Source organism: Aedes albopictus, chromosome 2 (genome assembly GCF_035046485.1).
Source record: "Aedes albopictus strain Foshan chromosome 2, AalbF5, whole genome shotgun sequence".
In the NCBI taxonomy this organism is placed as follows: domain Eukaryota; kingdom Metazoa; phylum Arthropoda; class Insecta; order Diptera; family Culicidae; genus Aedes; species Aedes albopictus.
Window position 1 is genome coordinate 419,164,903 of NC_085137.1, and position 24,057 is coordinate 419,188,959.

The following is a 24,057-nucleotide window of genomic DNA, read 5'->3' on the forward strand; positions in this document are numbered from 1 at the left end:
GGAAAATAAGTCAAATTTACAATACCACACAAAAATTACTAAATGTGTTCTTCCTTCAATCTAAATAGGCTCTAATATATCTGATTAGAGATAATTTGAGAACAGAAGTGGAAAATCTTTGGATATCAACACTTAAATTTATTGACATTGATGTAAAAAAATACATTTTTTCGAGAAAAATCCAAAAAGTTTCAATCCATGATAATTTTTTTCAACGTTTAAAAAGCACATATGTTTTAATAGTTTGTGAAGCACTTACATATTGTTGGTGTTCGTTCAAAATTCCATTCAATTCGGTTCACTGGTTTCCGAGATATGACAGCTCAAAAATGAGTTGTCTAAAAAATAGTGTTTCACCCGAACGGTTCTAACTTTGCGAAACATTGATCAATCGAGCCCAAATTTGTACCAATGATGCACATATAATAGCTTGACAAACAGTCAAAATTTGAGATTTTTTGATGCACTTTATGAAAAGTTATAGCATGTTGAACTTTTTTGTGAGAGAAAAAAAATTGCCTATCCCAAACATTTTGGCCATCCCCTGTATTTGGACTGTAAATCCCATACAAACCTTCAACTCATTTGCGCCAGCTCAGTTTTCAACCGATTGAGCTGAATCTTTCGCAGATTGTTCTTCTCATCCAAAGGTACGATTCTAAAGGGTGCCCCGTGGAATTTTTCAACATTTTTGTATTTGGGCCAGTCTAGTGTTGCGGTTGCAGCGTTTCCCTGATCTTTTACATCATCTGCACAACTAGATCATCGCAGGATAGATCGTCGGGCCTGTCCTCCATAAGCAATCGCTCAAAAAATGCCGGCTTATCGAAGTGTGAGGTCAGCCATTCCCGATGACGCTCGATGACCTTCGGCTGCAGCCGTCTTCCTCCGTGTTCAACCTTGTATCGAATCGCCAGATGGTCACTGTGCGTGTATCCATCGTCGACCCTCCAGTCCGAGCTAGGCTCCAGAAGGTCACGTCAATGTTGGACTCTACACCATTCCTGCTGTATTTTTTTGTCGCCTACGTTCGTGACATCCACGTTCAGTCTAGCCATAGTTTCGAGTAGAGCCCAGCCTCTCGCGTTAGTCAAGCGGCTACCCCAATCAACCGCACAGGCGACGAAGTCGCCAACGATGACCACGGAATTCAATCCCACTAGTGCACCTGATAGCGAATCTAGCATAGACGAGAACTGGTCTATCGGCCATCTGGGAGGGGTATAACAACTGTAGTAGTACACTCCGTTGAAGCCATCGTGTGACATGGAAATTATTTCCTGGACCGGAAAATGACCGGTTTTACATAGCGCTACTAGCTTGGCCATATCCGCTATACATATCCCGTTATCGGGAGGAATGCGGTATGGGTCCGATAGCAGGGCGATGTCTGTACATGACTCTGAGACTGACTGCCACAGCAACTGTTGTGCGGATACACAGTGGCTCAGGTTCAGCTTTGTAAACTGCATTATCGTCGGTTGGAGCTTGCGTGCCTGGACATTTTAGCCCGTCCGTCGAGTGACCCTTGTGCGTCGAGCAACTCAGGTATTTTGGTGCCGAGTTGCATTCCCTGGCGATATGGCCTTCCACTCCGCACTTTCTACAAAGCTTGCTCCTGTCGGGACCTTCACACACCCACGACTTATGTCCTTGCTCAAAGCACTTGAAGCTCACCACTGGCGTCTCGTGTATGCTAAGCGGGCACACTGACTAGCTTGATCTTGTCGACTGCAATCATCTTGTTCACCTCCCCTACGGGGAGCTTGATCGTGGCGATATGCATGCTTGCCGGGCTCTTTCGCAGGCGGATCGATGCTCTTGGTGCATCGACCTCGCACTGATGTTCAAGTGCGACTGTGAGCTCTGCGTCGGTGATCTCGTCCAGGTTTTTACACTGGAGAGTCGCCTGCGCCGTTAGAGCTTCTACCTGCACTTTTTCGTCCAATACCTCGTGCCTTGTAGGAAGTGCATTTCTTGGCCGCCTCCTTCTTCAGTGCATCATCTCTCCAGTCCTGGTGCGCCGGATAGTTTTTACATGTGAGCCAAGCGGAGAGAGTCGATTTTGGCCTCGCATGGCCATGAGCACCTCGGCGTACGTATCTGCTTCGGTTTTGAAGACCAGTGTGTCGCTCCGTTCACGTTTGCAGGCTGCTTCACTTTTCTCATCAGCATCTTCTTTCCAACCGTAATCCAAGGGTTTTCCTTTCCTTGGCCCGGTTGGCCACTCTTCCTCTTAGGGTTGGTCTCTTGGGGCTTAGTTTCCCTGCCCCTTGCACGTTTCGCACCCGGCTTGGCAGCCTCGTTATTCGCGCGCTGGCCGTCTCTCTCTTTCTCTTCGGCTTTTTGTCCGCCTCTGCCGGACGCTTCTTGAGCCGCGTCACCTCGGCAGGCTTCGGCCATGCAGCTCGAGCCGTAGGGCTTTAGGTTTTACCTCACCGTTACGGCTCCGGTGTGCTGCATGATTTCGTGCTGCATCGTCGCGTTGGCAGTAAAGAGGAAGCTTTCCTTTTGGAAGGACGGCTCCTCTTTGCTCGCATCAGCCGGATTTCGATATTCGACTAGGAGCTTCTTGACCAGAGCCTGCGATTTGTGAAGCTTCAGAAGGCCCTGTGTCAGATACGCTCCTGTTGTGGTTCAGCACCCGCGTGAGATCCACGCCTGATCCTCACAAGCTCCTACCTCATGCTTCCACGGCTCAATCGATGGCAAAGACCGCCGGTGAAGATTTGGGTGCTTAGCTGGTAGTGCAGCCTGGGCACTGTTGTCCTTCTGGCTTCAGATAGATTGAGAAGGTACGTCCCGAGCGTATCTACACCAAGGAGGTTCGGCTCAAACAGCGTCTGTTCTGGCATCTAGCGGATGAGTATGAAACGCTACATCACGCCCAGCTAGATAAAAAGGACGCTAAATAGAACTGGCACGAAGGCCCTCCGGCGAGACAGGAGTGTTAGCGTAGGCCCAATAAGCCCCCGTAAAACTCACCATAACGAATAACATATAGGTGAAAATACGACGCGATACAATCAGCATTGATTCAGAAATGTCCAACACGACGAAAAAGAAGACTACTATTGGAAACTTAGGACATTGAATTGCAAGTCACTTGCGACAAGATAATATACGACGATTTACATCCCCGCAACGTCAACATCGTGGCGTTGCAGGAACTTTGTGGTACTGGACAGATTGACAACGAAGGTTGTCAATTTCTTGGCTTTGCTCTAGCTGACCAAGCCATGTGGAATTTACATTGTTGAAAATGTATTCGTGTGGCAGGTACAAAGCCCAAGGAAGTCAAAGAAATTAACTAATCATGAAACCCGTCACCCTCGGCTTAGTCGTGCTGACTACCCGTCCGTCCCCGTATTCTAAGTAACTTCATCCAGTGGCGTCTCGTAACCTCACTTTTTACCTGTTCAACGACCCTAAAACTTGCATTAGCGGAGAATTCAGAATTAGAATCAAATTGAAAATGGACGGAAACGACTTTCCTCGTCATTTTCTACTATTAACAAGCCAATTTGCTGAGAAAATTCACATTCGTTGAACAGGTAGATTTGAGGTTAGGGAATCGCCACTGACTTCATCAGAAAATGCTTCATTGATTCTTCTGGTATTCTGAGTGTATCTAGAATTTTTTTGCGATAGTACCTATTATTCCCTTCAAAAGATTCTAGCAATCAAATGTATTTAGAAAAGTATTTAGGTAATCTTTAGGAATTCGAAATTCATTCCAAAATTCCCACATGAATATGCACTGCATGAATATCTTGATAAATTTCATCTTCTGGGAGCTATACAAAAAATTGCTTCATTTTGTCATTCTCACACTGATTGTTAGCTGGTTTACTCTTTTAAAATCTTGAAAAATTGAGTTGGATAACTGATAAAGAGGTCTCTCCTGAGCCCATGTGTGTCACCTTGCTTGAATATGTAACGAATTATTCCTTCTTACATTTTCCTGGTTCTGATACACAAACAACTCAGTTATTATCTTTATCTCTAAGTTACCCACTTTGCTCCCACATCCCCTGATTCCCTATATGAGCTATGTTCTGCATGAATAATTATGCCCTCTGTGTTTATAACCTACGACTGAGTCTGAAATTAGCACAATTTATCGGTTATCCAAAAATAACTTCCATTTCAGAAATCGACGGAAAAAAATCATCTGAAATAAACAAATCGACTGACTACCAACTAACAAGCTAACAACAACGTCCGAACTGTCTAATGCCAAAACGAATTTGCACCGCGCACTCGGCCGACGACTGACTGCTGCTTGAGATAACCCACCCCACCAGCAGCAGTGGTCCCGGACTCGATTGATGAACTATTTCTGATTTATAACCATGCGTAGCCATAGAGCGTACATACGTATGTTCACAAACACACTCGAATGTATCTAGCCACCTACCCACCCACCCTGCAAGTGACCGAGTGAGTGATACACAGGATGAACCACCTCACGAGGAGCTGTTATTCTTTCCACAGCGAAGGGGCCTGGTCTGATAACTTTCCGATTAAAACCAATAGACCCTGGCCTGGCGCCTTGGCCGAGGCCGGCTTCAGGCAGGCTGACTGGCAGGAGAAAAGTTTAATTTAGAAACAACACAACTGTAGCACACACTATCACTTCTAGGGTGGTCCGATTTCCGAAAATTACGGAAGATCACACGGAGTCTTCAAACTAATGCGACAGACTTTCGAAAAATGTGGATTAAACCTTTGGAGTCGGAAGGGTCATATAACGGGTGGCCACTAAATAACGGGAATGCTTTTAGCAGCTGATTAAAAACAGTAGAAGCGTCCATAGAGTAAACATTTTTTAGACAAAACCATCGTCTATCTATCCACAAAGTCAGCGTATTTTTTATTTTGTGTCAACTTATTCTGTTCTGCAGAAAACGACATTGAAACAGGAAGCACTACCAAAACGCCTTGGACGGCTCTACTGATTGCTCAAAACAACCGTAAAAAAAGTTAATAGTAAACCATTATAAAACTAGAACCCGCCCGGTTTTGAATGAATTCCACATTTCGGCATCCCAAGAAACAGATCCTGAAGGAAATAGAGGAAAACTAGCAAAACCAATAAGCATGATATCATTTCACATAATAAAATCTGCTTTTGTGACATGGGCTGGATAAATCAATAGAATGCCTTGTTAAATAACTAATATTTACATCAAATCACATTTACACATTGAACAACATGTAAATGGTTCGTTATAAAAAAAATAGCACAAAAAAAGTTCAACAATGAACCGCAGTGCACAAATTACATCGACACGTTTTGGTGATACAGAAAAATAACATTTTTTGGAAATTTCTATAAATGTCATTTACGGGAAAAGGCTACAACCAAAGCAAAAAAAAAAAAACAAGTCAGTATCCCCATTTTTTCTTATTACTGTTTGAGTGTGTAGATGCTAAAGGTAGCTGAGAAACCATTTATTTTGACCAACGATTTCACAGACGCAGAAAATGCGTGAAAGTAAACTCTGAAAAGTCGTACAAAGCAGTTGCTCCAACATCACTGCAAAAAAAATACTGTACAAATTACTACGTTCAACTTTCTTAAATTTTATATTTTCCATGGACGTACATTGTTAAACCTTTACACAGAAAAAAATATGTAATTAAATTTCAGCGAGAAATCATGCACATAAAGGGAATGCTAGAGTTAGTGCACTTTTACATGATATATAATGTAAAATTACATTACCATCGTGTAAATTTCCGCCAACGATCGCGTAAACCATCATGGACTCACACCGGTTACACGACTATTGGCGGAAATTTACACGAACGAAACATAATTTTACATGATTACTCATGTAAATATGAACTAACTCTAGCATTCCCTTTATGTGCATGATTTCTCGCTGAATTTTAATTACCGTCGTGCGGGGCTACTTTTGAAATGCGGGGCTACTTTGGACACTTTTGAATATGGATTTTTTGAATTAAAAATATGGTTCAAATCTGTTTGATGTCTTAGGAACTATTATAAAGCAATAGTTTTCCCTTCATTTGGTTGAAATTATTTTTCAAACAGACCTTTTATTGCTTGTCAGGACGCGAAAAAAACATCGAATAAACCAATATAATATACATAACGTATCAGAACATTTGGTCTGAAGGCATTGTTTCTACAGTTCATAAATTTCAAAGGGTTGATCAATTCATTCAAAATGTATCAACGTAGCATATACAATCGAATATTTGTATCGTTATACGTTATAAATGACCGTTTCGCCCAAATAAAGGATTGATGGTCCCTTTTTTCAGGCTATCTATATAGCAATATCACGCTGCTCATAATACCAAAGGTAGCACAGAACCATCTGAAAACGCATATTTTTATTGAAATTATCTATGATACAGTATACTACAGTATTGGTACAATGTAGTTTTCCAAATAACCCTGGAATTTGAAATGCAGTTTTGTTATAGATAAAAATGTCCAAAGTAGCCCCCATTCGGTTCTATATGAGATGTGTCCGATTGGTGTATGAACAACTTTTTTGTTTATTTATGGATTTAGCTCAAATTTTGCATACATCCTACATACATACTCACAATTATTGTGTATAAAAATTGCGGAAATTCATTCACTAGTCTGGGAGTTACAATGTCATAAAGTTGAAAAACCATGAAAAAGTGTATAAAGAAGCCCCGCACGACGGTACATATTTTTTTCTGTGTATGATAGTTAAATTCAGATTGCCATTTTTAAAGATTATATATTTTTAAGAGCAAATTCAAAGCATTCCCGTTATTTAGTGACCACCCGTTATGACCCCAGATAAAAATAACTGTATATAAGTGTAAAAATGAACTCTGTCTTCGGCAAAGCTATTACAGTCGACTCTCCACATGTCGATGTTCTACATCTCGATATCTCTCCCTATCTCGATAGTTTGATCGGTCCCTTCACTCTGCATACATTTTACCTCTCTGTATGTCGATATCTCCTTATCTCGATATCTCCCCATCTCGATGCGATTTCGTTCGTTTTTGTTCTAGATTTTCTCTCCATATGTCGATATGCCCATATTCACAGGTTGCTAGATCTCGTTTCGTGGGTGCAAACATTCTGGGAAAGCGAAGTGACAACTGTTTGTTGACGGTTTTTCCTAGTTACGGAGCATTTTTCAATCGAGTGTGCATTATAAATTTGTTCTGCATTTCAATCTCTCCCTATCTCGATGGTCCCTTCAATATCGAGATGTAGAGAGTCGACTGTATTTACAAACCAAAAAAAAAAAAATATGAGAAGTTAGGATTTAGACATCATTGACATCCTAGAACATCCTGAACACCAGGAAGATTAAAAACAAAATTATTGATACAGCAGTACCGTCAAAAGCTGATTTTGATATGGTGTACAATGTACATTCATATGTATATAAATAGTTTTCTTTATAAAAATGACCCGTTTTTTATATCTTGAAAGGTTCTAGGTGTTCCAAACTGTTCTTGAATTCAGTCCTTCAAATTTACAGGAATAATTTTGTTTGTTCTACCAGCAAAATAATCTGATATATTCCGCGAATCTCTATGAAACTCGAAGGCCACTTATGGAAATGATTAGTATCATGCATATCATCCAAGTTAACTTGGAAGTCAGAACCTCAGATCTATACTCGTAACAGTAGTCAAATCCAAGATACATAGTAACGTTGTATAATCAACTATGGTTACTGGACCTGCTGGAAGACTTGGAGATACTAATATATAGATTTAAAGTCATGCAAATTATCTTGGAGTCATGCATTTATCTAATATAGCAGTATTTATATTCGCTATACATCACATATCCAACTATTATCTATGACCCCCTTGGAATTGTAGGAACCATTCCAAAACACTAGTAACCGTAGCCATATCCGTTATACAGATTAACGTTGCATGACCAATTAAAACTACTGGGCCTATCTGAAGACTGATATATATTCAGCGTCTTCCAAACTATCCTGATGTTTCGTACTTGAAATCTACAGTCGTTACAATGCCAATTTTCACTAATAACTAGAATATCACATATCCAAATATCCACAATGATCCCCTTGGAAGTGTACGCGTTCCTTTGGGATATGCCAGACCCCCCAAACTAGAGCAGAACTTTAGATCTGCCTTCGTAACGGTAGACATATCCATTTACAGAGTAACGTTGTATAATCAACTATGGTTGCCGAGCTTTCTGGAGGACTAATTAACCCTAAAAGGGATACCTTCATGGCCTCAGTTTCGTCACCTCGCTGAGTGTGTTCCATCAAAGACGAGCTCTGAAAGGCGCCTGGGGTCCAATGGACCCCAGGTATCCCTTTTAGGGTTAATAATATAATGTACTTTTGGGATGATGATGTTGAACCTGGGCGTGTTATGGAATACCTGTTAGTAAAATGAAATCGGGTTTAGTACTATAACTTTTAATTCCACTAAGTATTTGCATCCTATGACAGATACGTATTTCAACGTCAATTGTAAGATCGTCTTTAGTGTCTCGTACATGATTTGAGTCGGCTTAGTGGAGTTAAAAGGAACATTACCTAACCTGATTTCTTTCTCTTACTTTTCGGAGGTTCAGAGCCATCCTGAAATTTAGTCCTTGACATCTGCAGCTGCATAGTAGTGATTTTCGCAATGAAGTATTATCCAACTATAATCGTTAATTCCATAGGAATTATACATACTATTTCGAAATTCTTTTGGGTAGATTCCTGATCAACCAAGCTACTCAGAAGAGCTAAACTTCAGATCTACCCTCGTAACAGTATACGACATATCCGTTACACAGAGTAATGTTGCCTACAATTACTGGATTGGCAGCTATTTGAAGATTCATAGCTACCTTCTAGTTCTGAATCCAAGAACAGTTTCATAAAGCTTCTGTATCTGCTGGAAATTCTGTATTTTTTTAGATTCTCTCTTGAGCTACCCGGAGTTACAGTCCTTAAGGTTGGTAATGTTGCGTAACTCAAAACAGCAAAAAGAATTGTTGGTACAGCTGTAACCAATTTCTGAATTTCAGAACAGTTTGGATAATTCTGAATACCTCATACATAGTATAATCTATGTTATACTAGCTGCCCCGGCAGACGTTGTCTTGCCAAGCTGTGGTGGTTTGACAACTGCTCATAACATCACCGCACTCTAGATTGGATTTATTTCGATCGTGTTGGTTTCCTTCCCAGCTCATGAAAAATCAGTACTTTATCAATTTTCTTACTTTTTAGTTGATTTTTGTAACTTTTTTTGCTTATATACACAGCCACCATGAGTACGAATCGAACCGTGAAAGAGTCCTGCTGATCAGTTTATCCGTTCGTGAGTTTTGTTGCCTCAAATGGAGTTCAAACTATTTTTTTTATATAGAGTTTACTATTAAACCCACCTTTATTTTTTTATTTCAAGAAAATATCCATTTAAATAAATTTATTTCAATCCATTTCGAAATACGACACAAAACATAACCGAACATCACTGCAGAGTGACAACAACCATCAAACAGCCTGCAAACAAATCGTTAGTTTTCATTTGGCATGTAATTCTCACTGCTTCAGACAAACATTGAACAAAGGCACTTGCTAAGGTATATTTTTCTTAGACGTTTCGTGACCTTGTTGTTTACGATCTGGACTAAGGTAAACTTTGTAAGCTTTCGGACTTGATCAAATTTATGACTTGATTATGGGACTTTCCGGGTTTCCTCCAACAAAACCTTCGAAATTTCTAAACAAATTAGTTTCAGGACTCCTCCAGGAGTTTCTTCTGGGATTTCCAAGGAGTTTTGGTGAAATTCTTCCTGGAGTTTATTAGGGTTCCCTCAGAATTTCCCCACTAGGGATACCATATATACAGATTTATCTGTATTATACAGATTTTTGAGCATCCGTACAGATTTCACTTTATATGAAATATAGATTTTTGAGCTAGAGGGGCTATTTCATTTTTGTATGGAATTCAGATTTTTCATTCAAATTTTGTATGAAATACAGATTTTTGAAAAGTGTGATAGAGATTTTTCGAAAAATCATCTGGCATCTTTACCCTAGGGTTCTTCTGAGATTCCCAACGAGGTCCCGTCTGGAATTCTTCAAGAGCTCTTGCCAGGATTCCTCTAGGAAGAACTCCCGGGATTCTACCAGAGATTCTATCCTGGATTTCTTAAGGAACATCTTCTAAGCATACTTCATAAGTTCCTGTATGAAATCCTGGAAAGAATCGTTGGAGAAAAACAAACAAGAACTTGCTGGAGAATTTCAGCGAAGAAATCCTGTAGAAAATTCATGAAGAATTTCATAAATTTCCGGGACTGCAGGAGGAATCTCTTAAAATACTCCCTAATAAACGCTGGAGGATTTCCATTCGAAACAACTGAAATAGGGTCTTGTACCATTTGGGCAGGTGTACCTATTTTGGGCACTTGCCACTATAACTAAGTCAATTTCAAACCGATTGATTTGAAATTTTGTCCAGAGTTAGGCACGTACAGTATCTAACGCTGCACAAAAATTCAAATCAATAGGTTTGAAATTAACTTAGTTATAGCGGCAAGTGCCCAAAATAGGTACACCTGCCCAAATGGTACAATGCCCTATTTTCAAAATAAACTACCAGAAGAATTCCAGAAGAATCTGCAGTAATTGCATACGGAACTCTTGGTGAAAACCAAAAAAGAGTGCCCAGATGAAAAAGTTCGTGAAGAAATCCGGGAAGCAGTTTCTGCAAGAATCCTGGGAGAAGTTCAAAGAGTAATCCCGGAAAGAGTTCCCAAAGGAATTCGTGAAGAAATTTAAAGAGGAATCCCGGGAAGAATTCCCTAAGGAATCCCGAAACAAGTTCCCAGGTGAATCCACGAAAGTGTTCCTGATGAATTTCCAGAGAAATTCCTGATAAAAGCCCAGGAGAAGTTCTCGAAAGAATCTCAGAAGGCGCTCCTGGAAGAATTTTGGGGGAGTTTTGGGAGGAAAACTGAAAGAAGTTCTTGTAAGATTTCTGTAAGGATCTCAGAAAGAATTTCGGACGAAATCCCTGAATGAACTCCGGGAAGAGGTCTCACATGGAAGGAATCCTTGGCGGATAGAGGAAGTTTCTGTAGGAATCTCTGAAAGAATTCCTAAAGCAATCCCCGAGGAAACTCCTGGAGGAATCCCGGAGGAAATCCCGGATGAAATTACTGAAATATTCTCCATGAATACCTACTGGAAGTTAAAAAAAAAACTTCTGAAGACATCCCACAAGAAACTATTAGAAGAATCTAGGATAAAATTCCTGGAGGATTCCCGGTTATCCTTGAGAAATCCCGGAAGAAATTGCTTGAAGTCCCAGAAGGATTCTTTGATGGAATCCTAGAAGGAGTTTCTGGAGTTCCTGAACATCAATTGTCATTTTTCGAAGGTAGTCTATGACATTTACCTTAAATATTTGAAAAAACGGGTTTCCGTGACTTTGTTGTAGCACTGGTTTAGCCGCACAAGTTTTTCATATACCATATTCTCAGGTTCAGCTTCTAAAATGAGCTGTAGGTGGTTGAATTTAGATATGTCGGAATGACATTTTCAGCACTTGTCTCGAGTATACCAAAGTGGCAAATCCTTGACGTTTTGATAGGTCTCCTGCTCGATTGGGGATATAAGGATGACAGTAAATCGACTGTTCCAATACTGACGTTTCTCCACTTTGTTCTTCGTTCAGGCTCGTTATTCAAAAGTGCAGCTCAATATTCAAGGTGTAAGCTGCAAGCAATTCAATAAACGAAGAGTATTCAGCAGTTCTATACAGGACATTTCATAACAACAATTTCTAACTATAAAGTTATCATCACTTGATCTTCATGGAAAATTGACTATCCAATTAACATTTGTGTTGTATAAGAGTATAAGAAAACTTTATTTAAAAAAGATTTTGCTTCATAGTTATGCAGTTACTTTTGTTAGTGGGGTAAAGTTGACTTTCCTCTACACCTGATGGTTAACATAAATTGCTTCAGTCGTATGCTTCCGTTTCATTATTATTATTATTATTAGCTCTTTATTATGGGAAAATTCAGCCCGAGGCTGGTTCATCCCCGTTTAACTTCATTAAGATTAATGTTAGTTTTTTTTAGTAAACCATTTATTTCAAATTTTTGCCCAGTCAGCGTATTTACTATCGGTCGTAGCAGGTTGTTTTTGAAAGTAACTTCGTAAAATCGATCATGTTACTTTCACCCTTATTTAAACTCAATCTAGAGTTGTAAGTTCTTCATTTGATGATTGATAGACAATTATCAACTGCAGTACCATATCAAGTCCTAATTGAAAGCTGGCGTTTTTATTCATGAATTTTCTCTGAGAAAACTTATTGTGCACCACATCGGGAATTTTCTAAGGATTAGGCTCTAGAATATCAGAAGATTTGGTTTGAAATCCCTGAGTTTCCCTTTTTCCGTTTAAGCTTGGGCACCCTTGGATAACACTGTCACTGGTTCGATTGCTTCCTTCAAGAAGATAACATAAAACATGAACCACCCTACAACTTATCACATGCTTTCCACCGACCAGTTACCTCTGGTTTCGAGTCGGATATTTTCCGATCTCTTGAAGAATTGCTAATGCAAACCGAATTCGAAAGCCCGTACAAATAAACACAAACTCACTTGTTATCCCGCAACCGTCCGTGTGGCCGTGATGATTATAACTCAACAACAATAAATCTCGAGCTCCGAGCACCGAAAACTGTCAAAAACGGCGAATGCACTATCAAATCAAACCCGCCACAACACCACACGTCAACGCCAACGGATCCCGTCAACTAACTCGGAAATATTGTGTATAATTTTCAAAATAATGTGTTACAATTTGAACGCGCCCGCGCCACGATATGATGATGAAACTATATTCCGTACTGTTACCGTACCTTTTCGCGTCCGATCTGCCCGAACCGCCAATCGACACTGACGATGGATCGCCGCCACCGGCGGAGTTGCCATTCGGTCCGCCGTTTCCATTATTGCCATTGCTGCCGAGGGGCGACGACGAGTGGAGCCCGTTGCTGGTGGAGCTGCTGTCGAGCTTTTTTAGCGCCCTGTTCGCCCGCCAACGTTCGACAAAGTCCCAAAACTGGAGCGAGTTTTTATCCCGCCCCAGGTTGGTGTCTTGGATGCACTTGAAGCCCGCGTCGTCTAACGGTTTGGCGGGAACTTTCGGTTCGCTTTCTGCAGAGAGAATAAACAAAACGTATTGATCAATATTCAGTTCCATTGGTTCATACATAGATAGGTATTCTAAAGTTTATTGCTTGTCAAATGGTACAAACCAAAAGGTTCATTTCAGCAGGATCATTGCTTAGCTGATGTGAAACGATAATAATTGAGGGGGTTAGAAGCAAAGGGGTGTAAGTAACAAAAACCCACTTTCGAATAAATGAGGTTTAAAGTACAAAATGTATGTTTCAAAACGAACCCAATTTTCTCTGATTTATTGTAATTTTTCTAATCATCGTAGAAACAATCTTAAAAAGTTCCTGAAAGCTTGAATTTTGAATTTTATGATATACTTAGCTCAAAATCGACAAAATGGTCACTTATACCCTTTTGATTCTACGACCCTCAATTTTGAATGAATCTGTTTTAGCGTGTTCATCATCATCTATTTATCCGTTGCAATCGTTGTGTTCAGTTGTATGTTTATTACATGCTGAAATAGTTTGCTTAAAATTGTTCTTGAACTAGAAGTTCTATTGTGCGGGTTCTGCTTCGCAATGGAGAATAAAACAGAGTGCAGAAAATGCCACCGCGATATCAGTGATTGCGAAGCTCGTGTCGTTTGCCGAGGGGATTGTGCCGGTATGTTCCATTCTAAATGCGTCGGTTTGGAAAAAGAAATTCTGGACGCAATCGCGGAATCGGAAAACGTTGTCTGGATGTGCGAGCCATGCGTCGATTGGTTCCGAGCGTTCCGAGAGGTGGTAAGTATTTAGTCTGACAGCTAACGGAATTCGCCGTTGATGGAATTGTCGTTCAAAATAGAATTCCAAGATCTCACTGGCAAATAGAAAAACACTGCTTGAAATAGATATATGAAATATGTACCTGATGCTTGAATGTGCATAAAAAAAGATCATATCCAGGTTTTAGTTATTTACTTCTTTTGGTGTGCGAAAATAAGCTCTTATAAGACCTGCAAAACATTCTGAAAAAATCGTGCAAGAAAAACTAAAATTGATAAATTTTTCATAAAAATATTTTATAGGCATGCTTTTTCTAAAAGTTCATAATTCTTCCATGGATAAATACGATCATTAAAATTTATCTAGTTTTTTTCATGCTAATAAAATCTACTAACAGAATAGAAAAAAAAAGATATGATTACTGATAAATTATTTCGCTTCTATTTGTAGGTAATAAAAATGTTGCACGTACAGCAAAGCAACGGCCAGGCGCAATCCAAATAATATCAACTAAAACCAACTAAAAGAGCCAAAGATTTATGTCGGTTATGCAACATAGCGATCAACAATCGTGGTCTAGAAAGCCCCTGGGTTATGGCGAAATTCGTGAAAATTGAAGGATCGCCGTTTTTACAAGTTGGGAAAATAAACAACATCATTTTACAACTGATACAGAGCAGAGTAACAAGAAAGTCACCAGAAAATAATAACCAAAAATGACTTCAACCAAATGTAAATACTGAATTTTCAAAATCAGCGAATAGTTCTTAAGTTAAAATACACACAAATAAAAACCAAAAAGAAAAAGGTATAGTTTTTTTTTTCATGACATGGCACCCTGGTATACCTAGAGCCTTGACTTGTGTTCTATTAGAAGTACCATAGTTATTATTGGCAATAATGTAAGAGCTTCCTGTGTCAATTAACTCTCTTTGAATATTACGTACATGTTTACATATGTACGTACATATTTCAAGTAACAGTCCGAGCTCTAGAATGAAATTGATCATCAATACAAGCTTTACTTTACAAAGCTGCTATGAACCAACTGCATTGATCGAAGAAAATCGCCTTCAAAATTTTACACTTCAAAAAACTTTGTAAGAAGCTTTTTCATCCCCAATAAATAAATTTATTGAAAGGCCATCTAACACTGAACACAGCATATGTTTTGTAATTAACAACTGTCTTTTATCCTTCCCTGTTGATCGCTGATGTGTCGTAAGTCCATTTGAGCTGGCACGCACGCCATTTCATTGGTGTTTCGTCTCATTCCAGAAATTCCTTTAGGCATTTATTCAGGAACTTCTGCAAGGATTCTTTCAGAAATTCCTCAAGGGACATGTCCAGGAGTTTCTCTTTCGTGAATTCTTCCGTGGACATCTTGCAGGGTTCAGATAGTTTTTTTTAGGATTTGTTCCAATAAATGCTTCAAGAATTCCTCCCACGATTCCTTCAGTTTTTTTTACAGATTTCCTGAATTTCTTCAGGAATTTTCCATATCTTCCTTCAGTGATTCTAGCATGGATTGCTCCAGAGAGTTTTTCAAGAATTCATGTATGGGTTTCACCAGACATTCCCCCGTGAATTTTTCCTAGGATATCTTTAGAAGTTCCTCCAGCGATTGTTGCAGTGCTTTTTTCGATGATTCCTCCCGGAATTTCCAGGAGCTCCTTAAATCATTGTACAAATCATTCTTTTGGGAGTCCATCCAAAGATTCCAACAATAATTCGGCCAAAAATTATTGCAGACATGGATGCCTTCATTTTTTTCCTACAGAAATTCTTCCAGAAATTTGTTAAGAAAGCTTTCCTGGGATATCCTAAGGAATTCATCATGGAATTGTTTCCGAGATTCCTCCAGGTTTTCCTTGCAGCATCCCACCAAGGATTCACCCGGGAATATCTTCTGTGTTTCTTTCAGAAACAACTCCAGGAATTATTTAAAGAAAAACAAACTACAAGGGCTCCCCCAGGAACACTTTTTAGAATTCCTTCAGGGGTTTCTTTCAGGAACTCCTCCAAAAAATAATCCAATACTTCCTCCAGGAACTGTTTAGGAATTCCCCTGGATTTCTCCTGGTGTTTCTTCAGGAACTGCTACAGGGATCCCCCAAGGAGTTCTTCCACGAACTCTTCTTAGAATTCCTTCAGGATTCCTCCAAGAATTCCATCTGCACTTGCTTCGGAAATTTTTACTGGGATTTCTCCATGATTTTTTTCAGAGATTCCTCTAAGAATTATTCCAGGGATCCTCTGGGAAATGTTGCAGTGATTCCCCTAAAAATTTATCCAAGGATTAATTCAGAAATGCGTATAGAGATTCCCCCCAAAAATTCCTCCAGGAAATCTTCTAGAGATTCCTCTAGGAGTATTTCTAGAGATTCTTCCGTTAATCTCTACGGGTATTCGTCTAGGATATCCTCCAGGGATTCCTCGAAGAATTTCTGCAGGGCTTAACTCGTGACTTCCTTCTGTGATTCTTTCTGGAACAACTTATTTTAAACATCCTCCAAAGCTTCTCCCACGAACACTTTTTAGGGTTCCTCCAGCAATTTCTCTTTGTATTTTTTAAGGAACTTTTCTAGGAATTGATTCAGTACTTCCTCCAGGAACTGCTTGGGGATTCCCTTAGTAATCCTTTTGAATTTTTTTTTCCGAGTTTCCTTCTGGAGTTTCTTCAGAAACTCTTCTAAAGATTCCTCCCGAATTTGTTCAAGAACTCCATCTGCGATTTCTTAAGGAATTATTTCTGGTATTCCTATACGAATTCCCTAAGAGATTCATCCACGAATTTCTTCAGGAATTCCTCCAGGAGTTACTCCAGAAAAGCCTTCAGGGATTCAGAAAGATTCAGGAAGATTCAGAAATTCTTCCAGAATTTTTTCTAGGAATACCTTCTGGAATTTTTCAAGAAATTCCGCCAAGAAATCTACCAGTATTCCCTCCAGGAGTTGCTACAGGCATTCCTCCAGGACTTGCACTACAAATTCCTCCAGGAACTTTTTTAGTGGTTTTTCCAGGGATTTCTTCAGGAATTCGTTCGAGGATTTCTCCAGGAATTCCACCACACGCTAAGAAAAAAATACTCTAAAATGAGCAATTTTTACACAAAACTGAGCTAAACTGGAACAGCTCAAAAAATGAGTAAATTGCATTTCCAGCGATAGCGCTGGCACAAGTGCATAAATCCAACCAATTTAAGCCGTATAATATTCTTCACATCAGCAAGAATATTATACGACTTAAACTGATGAGATTTTCGCACTTGGGCCAGCGCTAGCGCTGGAAATAAAATTTACTCATTTTTGAGTTGTCCCACTTTAGCTCTAAAATGAGTGAATTTTCTGACCGTGCAGAGATTCCTCTAGAAATCCCTCCGGGAATTTCTCAGGCGATTTTTTCAGAAATTTCTCCCAGAGCTCATCTAGAGATTCCCCCAGAAATTCATCCAGAAATTGTTGAAGGAATTCCTAAAGACATTCCTCCTAGAATTCCTTCAAGGATTCCGCCAGCAATTCCCAAAAGAGAACCTCCAGCATTTTCTCCAGGCATTCCTCCAGGATTTTATTTAGGAATTTCTCCAAGAACTATTCCAGGAAATTCTCCACGAATTACTCCAAGAATTTCTTCAGGAATTCCTCTTCAGAAATTTCTCTAGGAATTGATGCAGGAATTGCTCCTGGACATCCTTCAGAAATTATGTCAACAATTTCTCCAGGATTTTTTGCAGAAATTCTTCTGGAGATTTTTTCAGAAATTCTTCCAGGAATACCCTCAGAAATTTTTCAGGGATTCTTCCAGGAAATCCCCCAGAAGTTCCTCTAAAGATTCTTCCTGGAAATCCTCTAGGGATTTCTTCATAAATTCATCCAGGAAAGTCCTGGAGGAATACCATCAGTATTTTTTCAGGGTTTCCCCCAGGGACTTCTTTACAAACTTATTCTAGGATTCCCCCAAGGATTTCTTCGGGAATTCCTTCGAGGATTCGTCCAAGAATTCCTCCAGAAATTCCGCTAGAAATTCCTCCAGGATTTTCTCAAGGAATTTTTTCAGAAATAGAAAAATAATAGAACTGAAATAGACATTTCAGAATTCCTCTAGAAATTCATCCAGTAATTCTTCCAAGAATTCTTCTAGAGATTCCTCCAGAAATTCCCAAAGGAATACCTCTAGGAATTTCTCCAGGCATTCCTCCAGGATTTTATCCAGAAATTTCTCCAAGAATTTGTCCAGGAATTTCGCTAGGAATTGCCCCTGGACATCTTGCAAAAATTATGTCAGCAATTCCTCTAGGTATTTCTCCAAGAATTTCTTCCGAGATTCCATCAGGAATTGCTTAAGGGATTCCTCCAGATATTTATCCATGGAATCTGTTCAGGAAATTCTTTGAAGATTCCTCCAAGAAATACTGCAGGTTTTTCCAGGAAATCCTCCAGGGAATTCTTCAGAAATTCTTCAAGAATATTCTCCAGGAATACCTTCAGGAATTTTTCAAGGATTCCTCCAGGAATTACACCAGGAATTAATCAAGTAACTCCATCATAAATTATGTCTGCAATTCATCCAGGATTTTTTTCTAGGAATACCTTCTGAAATTTTTCCAGAAATTCCACCAAGAAATTGTCTAGCTTTCCCTCCAGGAATTGCTACAGATATTTCTCTAGGAATTCTGCTAAAAACTCGTCCAGGAACTTTTTCAGGGATTTTCCAGGCATTTCTCCAGGAATTCCTTCAGAGATTCCCCCAGAAATTCATCCAGAAATTGTTGAAGGAATTCCTCCTTAGATTCCTTCAAGGATTCCGCCAGCAATTCCCAAAAGAGATCCCCCAGCAATTCCTCCAGGCATTCCTCCAGGATTTTATCTAGGAATATCTCCAAGAACTATTCCAGGAAATTCTTCAGGAATTACCCCAAGAATTTCTTCAGGAATTCCTTCAGCAATTTCTCTAGGAATTGATTCAGGAATTGCTCCTGGACATCCTTCAGAAATTATGTCAGCAATATCTCCAGGAATTTTCCCAGAAATTCTTCTAGAGATTTTTTCAGAAATTCTTCCAGGAAATTCTCCAGGAATACCCTCAGGAATTTTTTAGGGATTCCTCCAGGAAATCCTCCTAAGATTCCTCCAAGAAATCCTCTAGAAGTTCCTCTAAGGATTCTTCCTGGAAATCCTCTATGGATTTCTTCATAAATTCTTTCAGGAAATTCCTGGAGGAATACCATCAGTATTTTTTCAGGGATTCCCCCAGGGACTTCTTTACAAAACTTCTTCTAGGATTCCCTCAGCGATTCCTTCAGGCAATTCTTCGAAGATTTATCCAAGAATTCCTCCAGAAATTCCGCTAGAAATTCCTCCAGGATTTTCTCAAGGGATTTTATCAGAAATAGAAAAATAATAGAACAGAAATAGAAATCTCCCAGAATGCCTCTAGAAATTGATCCAGTAATTCTTCTGAGATACCTCTGGTAATTCCTCCAGGATTTTATCCAGGAATTTCTCCAGGAATATCCCCAGTAATTTCATCAGGAACTCCCCCAAGATCTTCTCCAGGAATTGCTCCTGGACATCTTTCAGAAATTATGTTAGCAATTTCTCTAGGTATTTCCCCAGGAATTTCTCCCAAGATTCCATCATTGCTCAAGGGATTCCTCCAGAGATTTCTCCATAAAAAATCTCTTCTTTGAAAATTTGAGGAAATTCTTTGAGGGATTCCTCCAGGGATTTCTTCACAATTTTTTTCAAGGACACCCCCAGGGATTCCTTCAGGAATTCCTTCGAGATTTTCTCCAGGAACTCCTCCAGCAATTCCGCTAGAAATTCCTCCAGGAATCCCTCAAGGGAGTCTTTCAGGAATAGAAAAATAACAGAAATAGAAACAGAAATCTCTCAGAATTCTTCTGGAGATTCCTCTAGATATTCATGCAGTAATTCTTTCAAGAATTCCTCTAGAGATTCCTCCAGAAATTTCCACAAGAATTCCACTAGGAACTCCACCATTTATTCCTCCGGGATGTTATCTAGGTATTTCCCCACAAACTCCTTCAGGAATACCTCCAGGAAATACCCCAGGAATTTCTTTCGGAATTCCTTCCAGAATACTCCTGGCATCCTTCAGAAATTATGCCAGCAATTCGTCCAGGAATTTCTCCTGAAAATCCTCTTGGGATTTCTTCAGAGATTCTTTCATGAAATTCTCCAAGAATACTTTGAGGAAATTTTCAGGGATTCCTCCAGACATTCCTCCAGGAATTACTTCAGGGATTCCTCCACGAATTTTTCTAGGGATATTCCCAGAGATTCCAAGGGAAACCTCTAGAAATTCGTCCAAGGGTTCCTCCAGGACATCCTCCTGGAATTTCTCAGAGGATTTTTTTTCAGAAATTCTCCCAGCAATTCCTCCCATAATTCCTGTGGAGATTTCTTCAGGAATTTCGCCCGGAATTCTCTTCCCGGAATTCGCCCAAGAATTCACCCAAAAAATTGCTTAAGGAAATTCCAGGAATTCCTGCTGGGTCTAATCCAAGAATTCCTCCAGGAATTTGTTCAGAAGTCTCTACAGACGTTCCTCCAAGGATTCCTTCACATATTTCTCTAAGATTTCCTCAAGGATTTTTAAAGAGATTTCTTATGAAATTTTACTTGGGACTCCGTCCAGAATTCCTCCAGGAATTTCTTCAGAATTTTCTCCAAGGAATCCTCCAGAAATTTATCTAGGATTTCTTGTAGGATTTCCTCATGAGATTTCTTCGGAAATTTCATAATTTATCCCATAATTTATCCAGGCATTCGTACAGGTTTATTTTCTGAAATTCTTACAGAATTCTTACTTCTTCTGGAATTCAAAAATTCAAAAATTTCTGGAATCCAGCAAATAAGGTTGTGAGATAAATGGACGCATACAGGAACCAGGAAATTGTAGGTTAAGCAGATAAAAAGCTGTTTGGAAGCATTCTCGATCTAAAATATGCAGTTGTTCCAGCATGGAACAAAATTCAAGCATCTACCTATCAAAAGTAGATTTAAAGTATACCAAAAAGGTTGTGCTAGCATATTTGGGTCAAAAGAGACACTACTCATTATTAATGCTTTGTTAAATGCTTTGTGTAACTTTAATTATCAAGATTAATTTTTTGCTTGGATCTATTGTTATGCAACAAGGGAGTTTATGTTCATTGATTATTCTGATTCAGAGAGCACATAGTATACAGAAATTATTACTTTGAAGATGGCTACTCTAGATATCGAATGAAGCAAGAAAAAAACATCGATCAAATTCTTTTTACATTTCCGAATATCATAAAATATTGTTTGGATCTATAGTTATGAAACATAGTGTATTATCATTGCTGCTAATCTCATTCTCTACAGTAATTTTGGAAGGAGTTCTTGAAGCAATTCCAGAGAGAAATCCTGAAGGAGGTAAAATTGTTGGATTTCCCAGGCATATTTTCCTGCAATGCCTTCTGGAAGTAAAAAAAACTTCTGTAGATATTCCAAAAGAAACTATTGAGAATCTAGGATGGAACTCCTGTAGAAACCCCAGAAAAAATCCCTGGAAGTCCCAGAAGGAATATCTGAAGGAATCCTGAAAGGAGCGTTGATAGGATATGGATGGCAGAGCGCTCTGGTGCGTGGATGCTAGGCGTAAGGTGATAGAAATGTGTGTTTTGTTATTGCGACGCAGTTCGCATGATTGCATAACTCATAGTGCAGTGAAAGTTGGAAGGAAGTCAAACGGATTTTTTTTAACCCGTTCCTGGTCCTAGTGATGGCTATGAACGAACATATGAATGTACATGAGTTGTATAGGTAGGAAATACATATAAAGATACAAAATAGGAGGAAAGGGACGGGCCAGGGATTGAACCAAGGATCTTCTGCATACGAATCAGAAGCCGTAGCCACTAGACCACCAAGCCCATCATGTGTCTCTGAGAAAATAGTTGAAATTTCCATATTCTTTGTAATCATATCATATCATATCAATATACAGTATCGGACAATAAAAATGCACCAAAGCCGTTTTTCCATACAAACTAGTCAACTTTCGATAGCCATATCTCAATTATTTCTCAACCGATTGTATTCGGCCTATCTGTGACGAACTACAAAACATTTCAATTTTTGAAAACTATTGAAAAAATTCGGTGATAAATATTGATAGAAAAGTTACAGATAGGTTGAATTTTGACAAAAAAAAATGCACCAAGACAAAATATTTTTTAGCAAAAAATGCTGAAGTCAAATCATGTTGGTCTCTTCAGCAAATTTACTCATCACCACACAAGATACATATTTGCCGAAGACACCATAATGATATGATGTGACCATGTTTTGCTATAGCATTTTTTGTCTTGGTGCATTTTTATTATCAAAATTCAACCTATCTGTAACTTATGTATCAATAGTTATCACCGATTTTTTTCAATAGTTTTCAAAAATTGAAGTTTTTTGTAGTTCGTCACAGAAAGGCCGAAAACAATCGGTTGAGAAATAACTGAGATATGACAATCCAAAGTTGACTAGTTTGTATGGGAAAACGGCTTTGGTGCATTTTTATTGTCCGATACTGTATGTTTGTTTATTAGCTGTTAAGCATCAAATTGAAATGCATCAGTATCCGCTTCACCAAGAAGTTTATTTTAGCGGTTATTTAAGTATTGAGGGGCCCATATTCAAAGAGGTGTAAGTGACCATTTTGTCGATTTTTAGCTGAACATACCAGAGTTTTTAGGAGCTTTTTTAAGATTATTATTACGATGATTAGAAAAATTACAATAAATCGTATAAAATTTGGTCGATTTTGAAATTTCATACATTTTGCATGGGATGAAAAATAGGTGAAAAACTTTAAACCTCAGTTACTTGAAAGTAGGTTTTTGTCACTTACACCCCTTTGCACCCTCTTGGCACCCCTAATTTTCGTTAAAAGTGGGACAACCCATTGCCAACTGGTTGTCCTACTTTTAGCTGAAACTGAGTAAGAAAACAAAGGATTTTTCGATTTCTGGAGCTTTAATCATTATTCATAAATTCAATCATGATTAATGATTAATGAATAAGATTATTAAAAAATCATTAATCATAATCACATTTTTTTCGTTTAATCATTAATCATTAGTCTTAATCACACTGACCTGGCAATTTAATCATTACTCAGTAATCATAAGGACTGTTCATTTTATAAAGAGGACACCTTATTTGTGTGATATCTTTTTTATTTTTCAATAAAATCATTATCGTTTTTTTGCATAAATTTCCATAGCTATTCTACAGTGTAGGAAAAATATAACATTATACAAATTGTCCTTAGTTATGGAACTGAAGCGGTTTTCGTTAAAACTCAATAAAACCCCATTTCTCAAAATTCTACACAACTTTCCACATACATAACTTTAAAATTTTCATGAACTTTTAATGTGTTGGGATCTAATACTATTCTTCTAAAGGTAGAGTGTAATAGTTGGTCAGTAATACTGCACCAAGCATTATACAGCTTGATATAGTGAGTTGCCTGGTTATCAATGAAATTGACAAAAAATACTTATTTAAGTCCAGTGATGCAATAACACTACGGAATCAGTTAAAAATTTGTCCAGTATAAAAGAGAATCGCATTCTAAATGATACCGAAGAAAAATATGCTTTAAAGTACATTCTTCATCATAAATTTAATACTTAATGATGGCTATAATGAAAAATTGCATACTTTTTGCTCCATAAATGCAAGTTTTTGATTCTAGAGAAGCTTATTATTTTTTATTTTCAGCAAGGTCTGACCCTATGTAATTATATACCTTATTTGAAAATAACTACATGTTAATTTTTATTTTCGACATCATTGTTACGTTGTATTTGCAATAGAGTACATCGTTATTTAGAAGAACCTTCAAAGAACGAAGCGGTTTTATCTCCGCTAACTGCCATGAAGCACAGTAACCAAACCAACAATGCTATCAAGAAGCGATTTTCTGCATTTGAATTTGCATTATTAGTACTTTCGACTAGATCCATTGAAAACATTCAAAATTTAATATTTTTATACATTTTTGTTTAACAAATAAATTTTATTCTGAAAATCGAGTCCAATTTGTAACTTTAATATCTCA

General features: G+C 38.5%; 3 protein-coding genes across 3 annotated transcripts in view; 2 read left to right on the plus strand and 1 right to left on the minus strand.

Annotated features, from left to right (window-relative positions):
* The window catches only part of LOC109417806 (dnaJ homolog subfamily C member 22), a 263,856-nt gene that overhangs the window by 235,018 nt on the left and 4,781 nt on the right, over positions 1-24,057 (plus strand). The gene's annotated exons all lie outside the window — the stretch shown is intronic.
* LOC109426759 (uncharacterized) overlaps positions 1-24,057 on the minus strand; it is a 202,979-nt gene that overhangs the window by 124,537 nt on the left and 54,385 nt on the right. Inside the window, exon 3 of the mRNA XM_062853543.1 lies at positions 12,913-13,210. Within this exon, the coding sequence (XP_062709527.1) occupies positions 12,913-13,210 (298 nt within the window). The remainder of the gene's footprint in view (positions 1-12,912; positions 13,211-24,057) is intronic.
* LOC134287350 (pygopus homolog 2-like) lies at positions 13,651-14,733 on the plus strand. The gene is made up of 2 exons (XM_062849024.1): positions 13,651-13,962; positions 14,395-14,733. Exons 1-2 carry the CDS (start codon positions 13,756-13,758, stop codon positions 14,446-14,448), a joined length of 261 nt encoding a protein of 86 aa, XP_062705008.1. The 5' UTR covers positions 13,651-13,755; the 3' UTR covers positions 14,449-14,733.

What these genes read in the sequence shown, in the direction of transcription:
- LOC134287350 (XM_062849024.1), top strand. Translation starts at nt 13,756, where the DNA reads ATGGAGAATAAAACAGAGTGCAGAAAATGCCACCGCGATATCAGTGAT. An exon ending in TCCGAGCGTTCCGAGAGGTG is followed by an intron (nt 13,963 to 14,394) that starts GTAAGTATTTAG and finishes TTCTATTTGTAG; the next exon opens with GTAATAAAAATGTTGCACGT.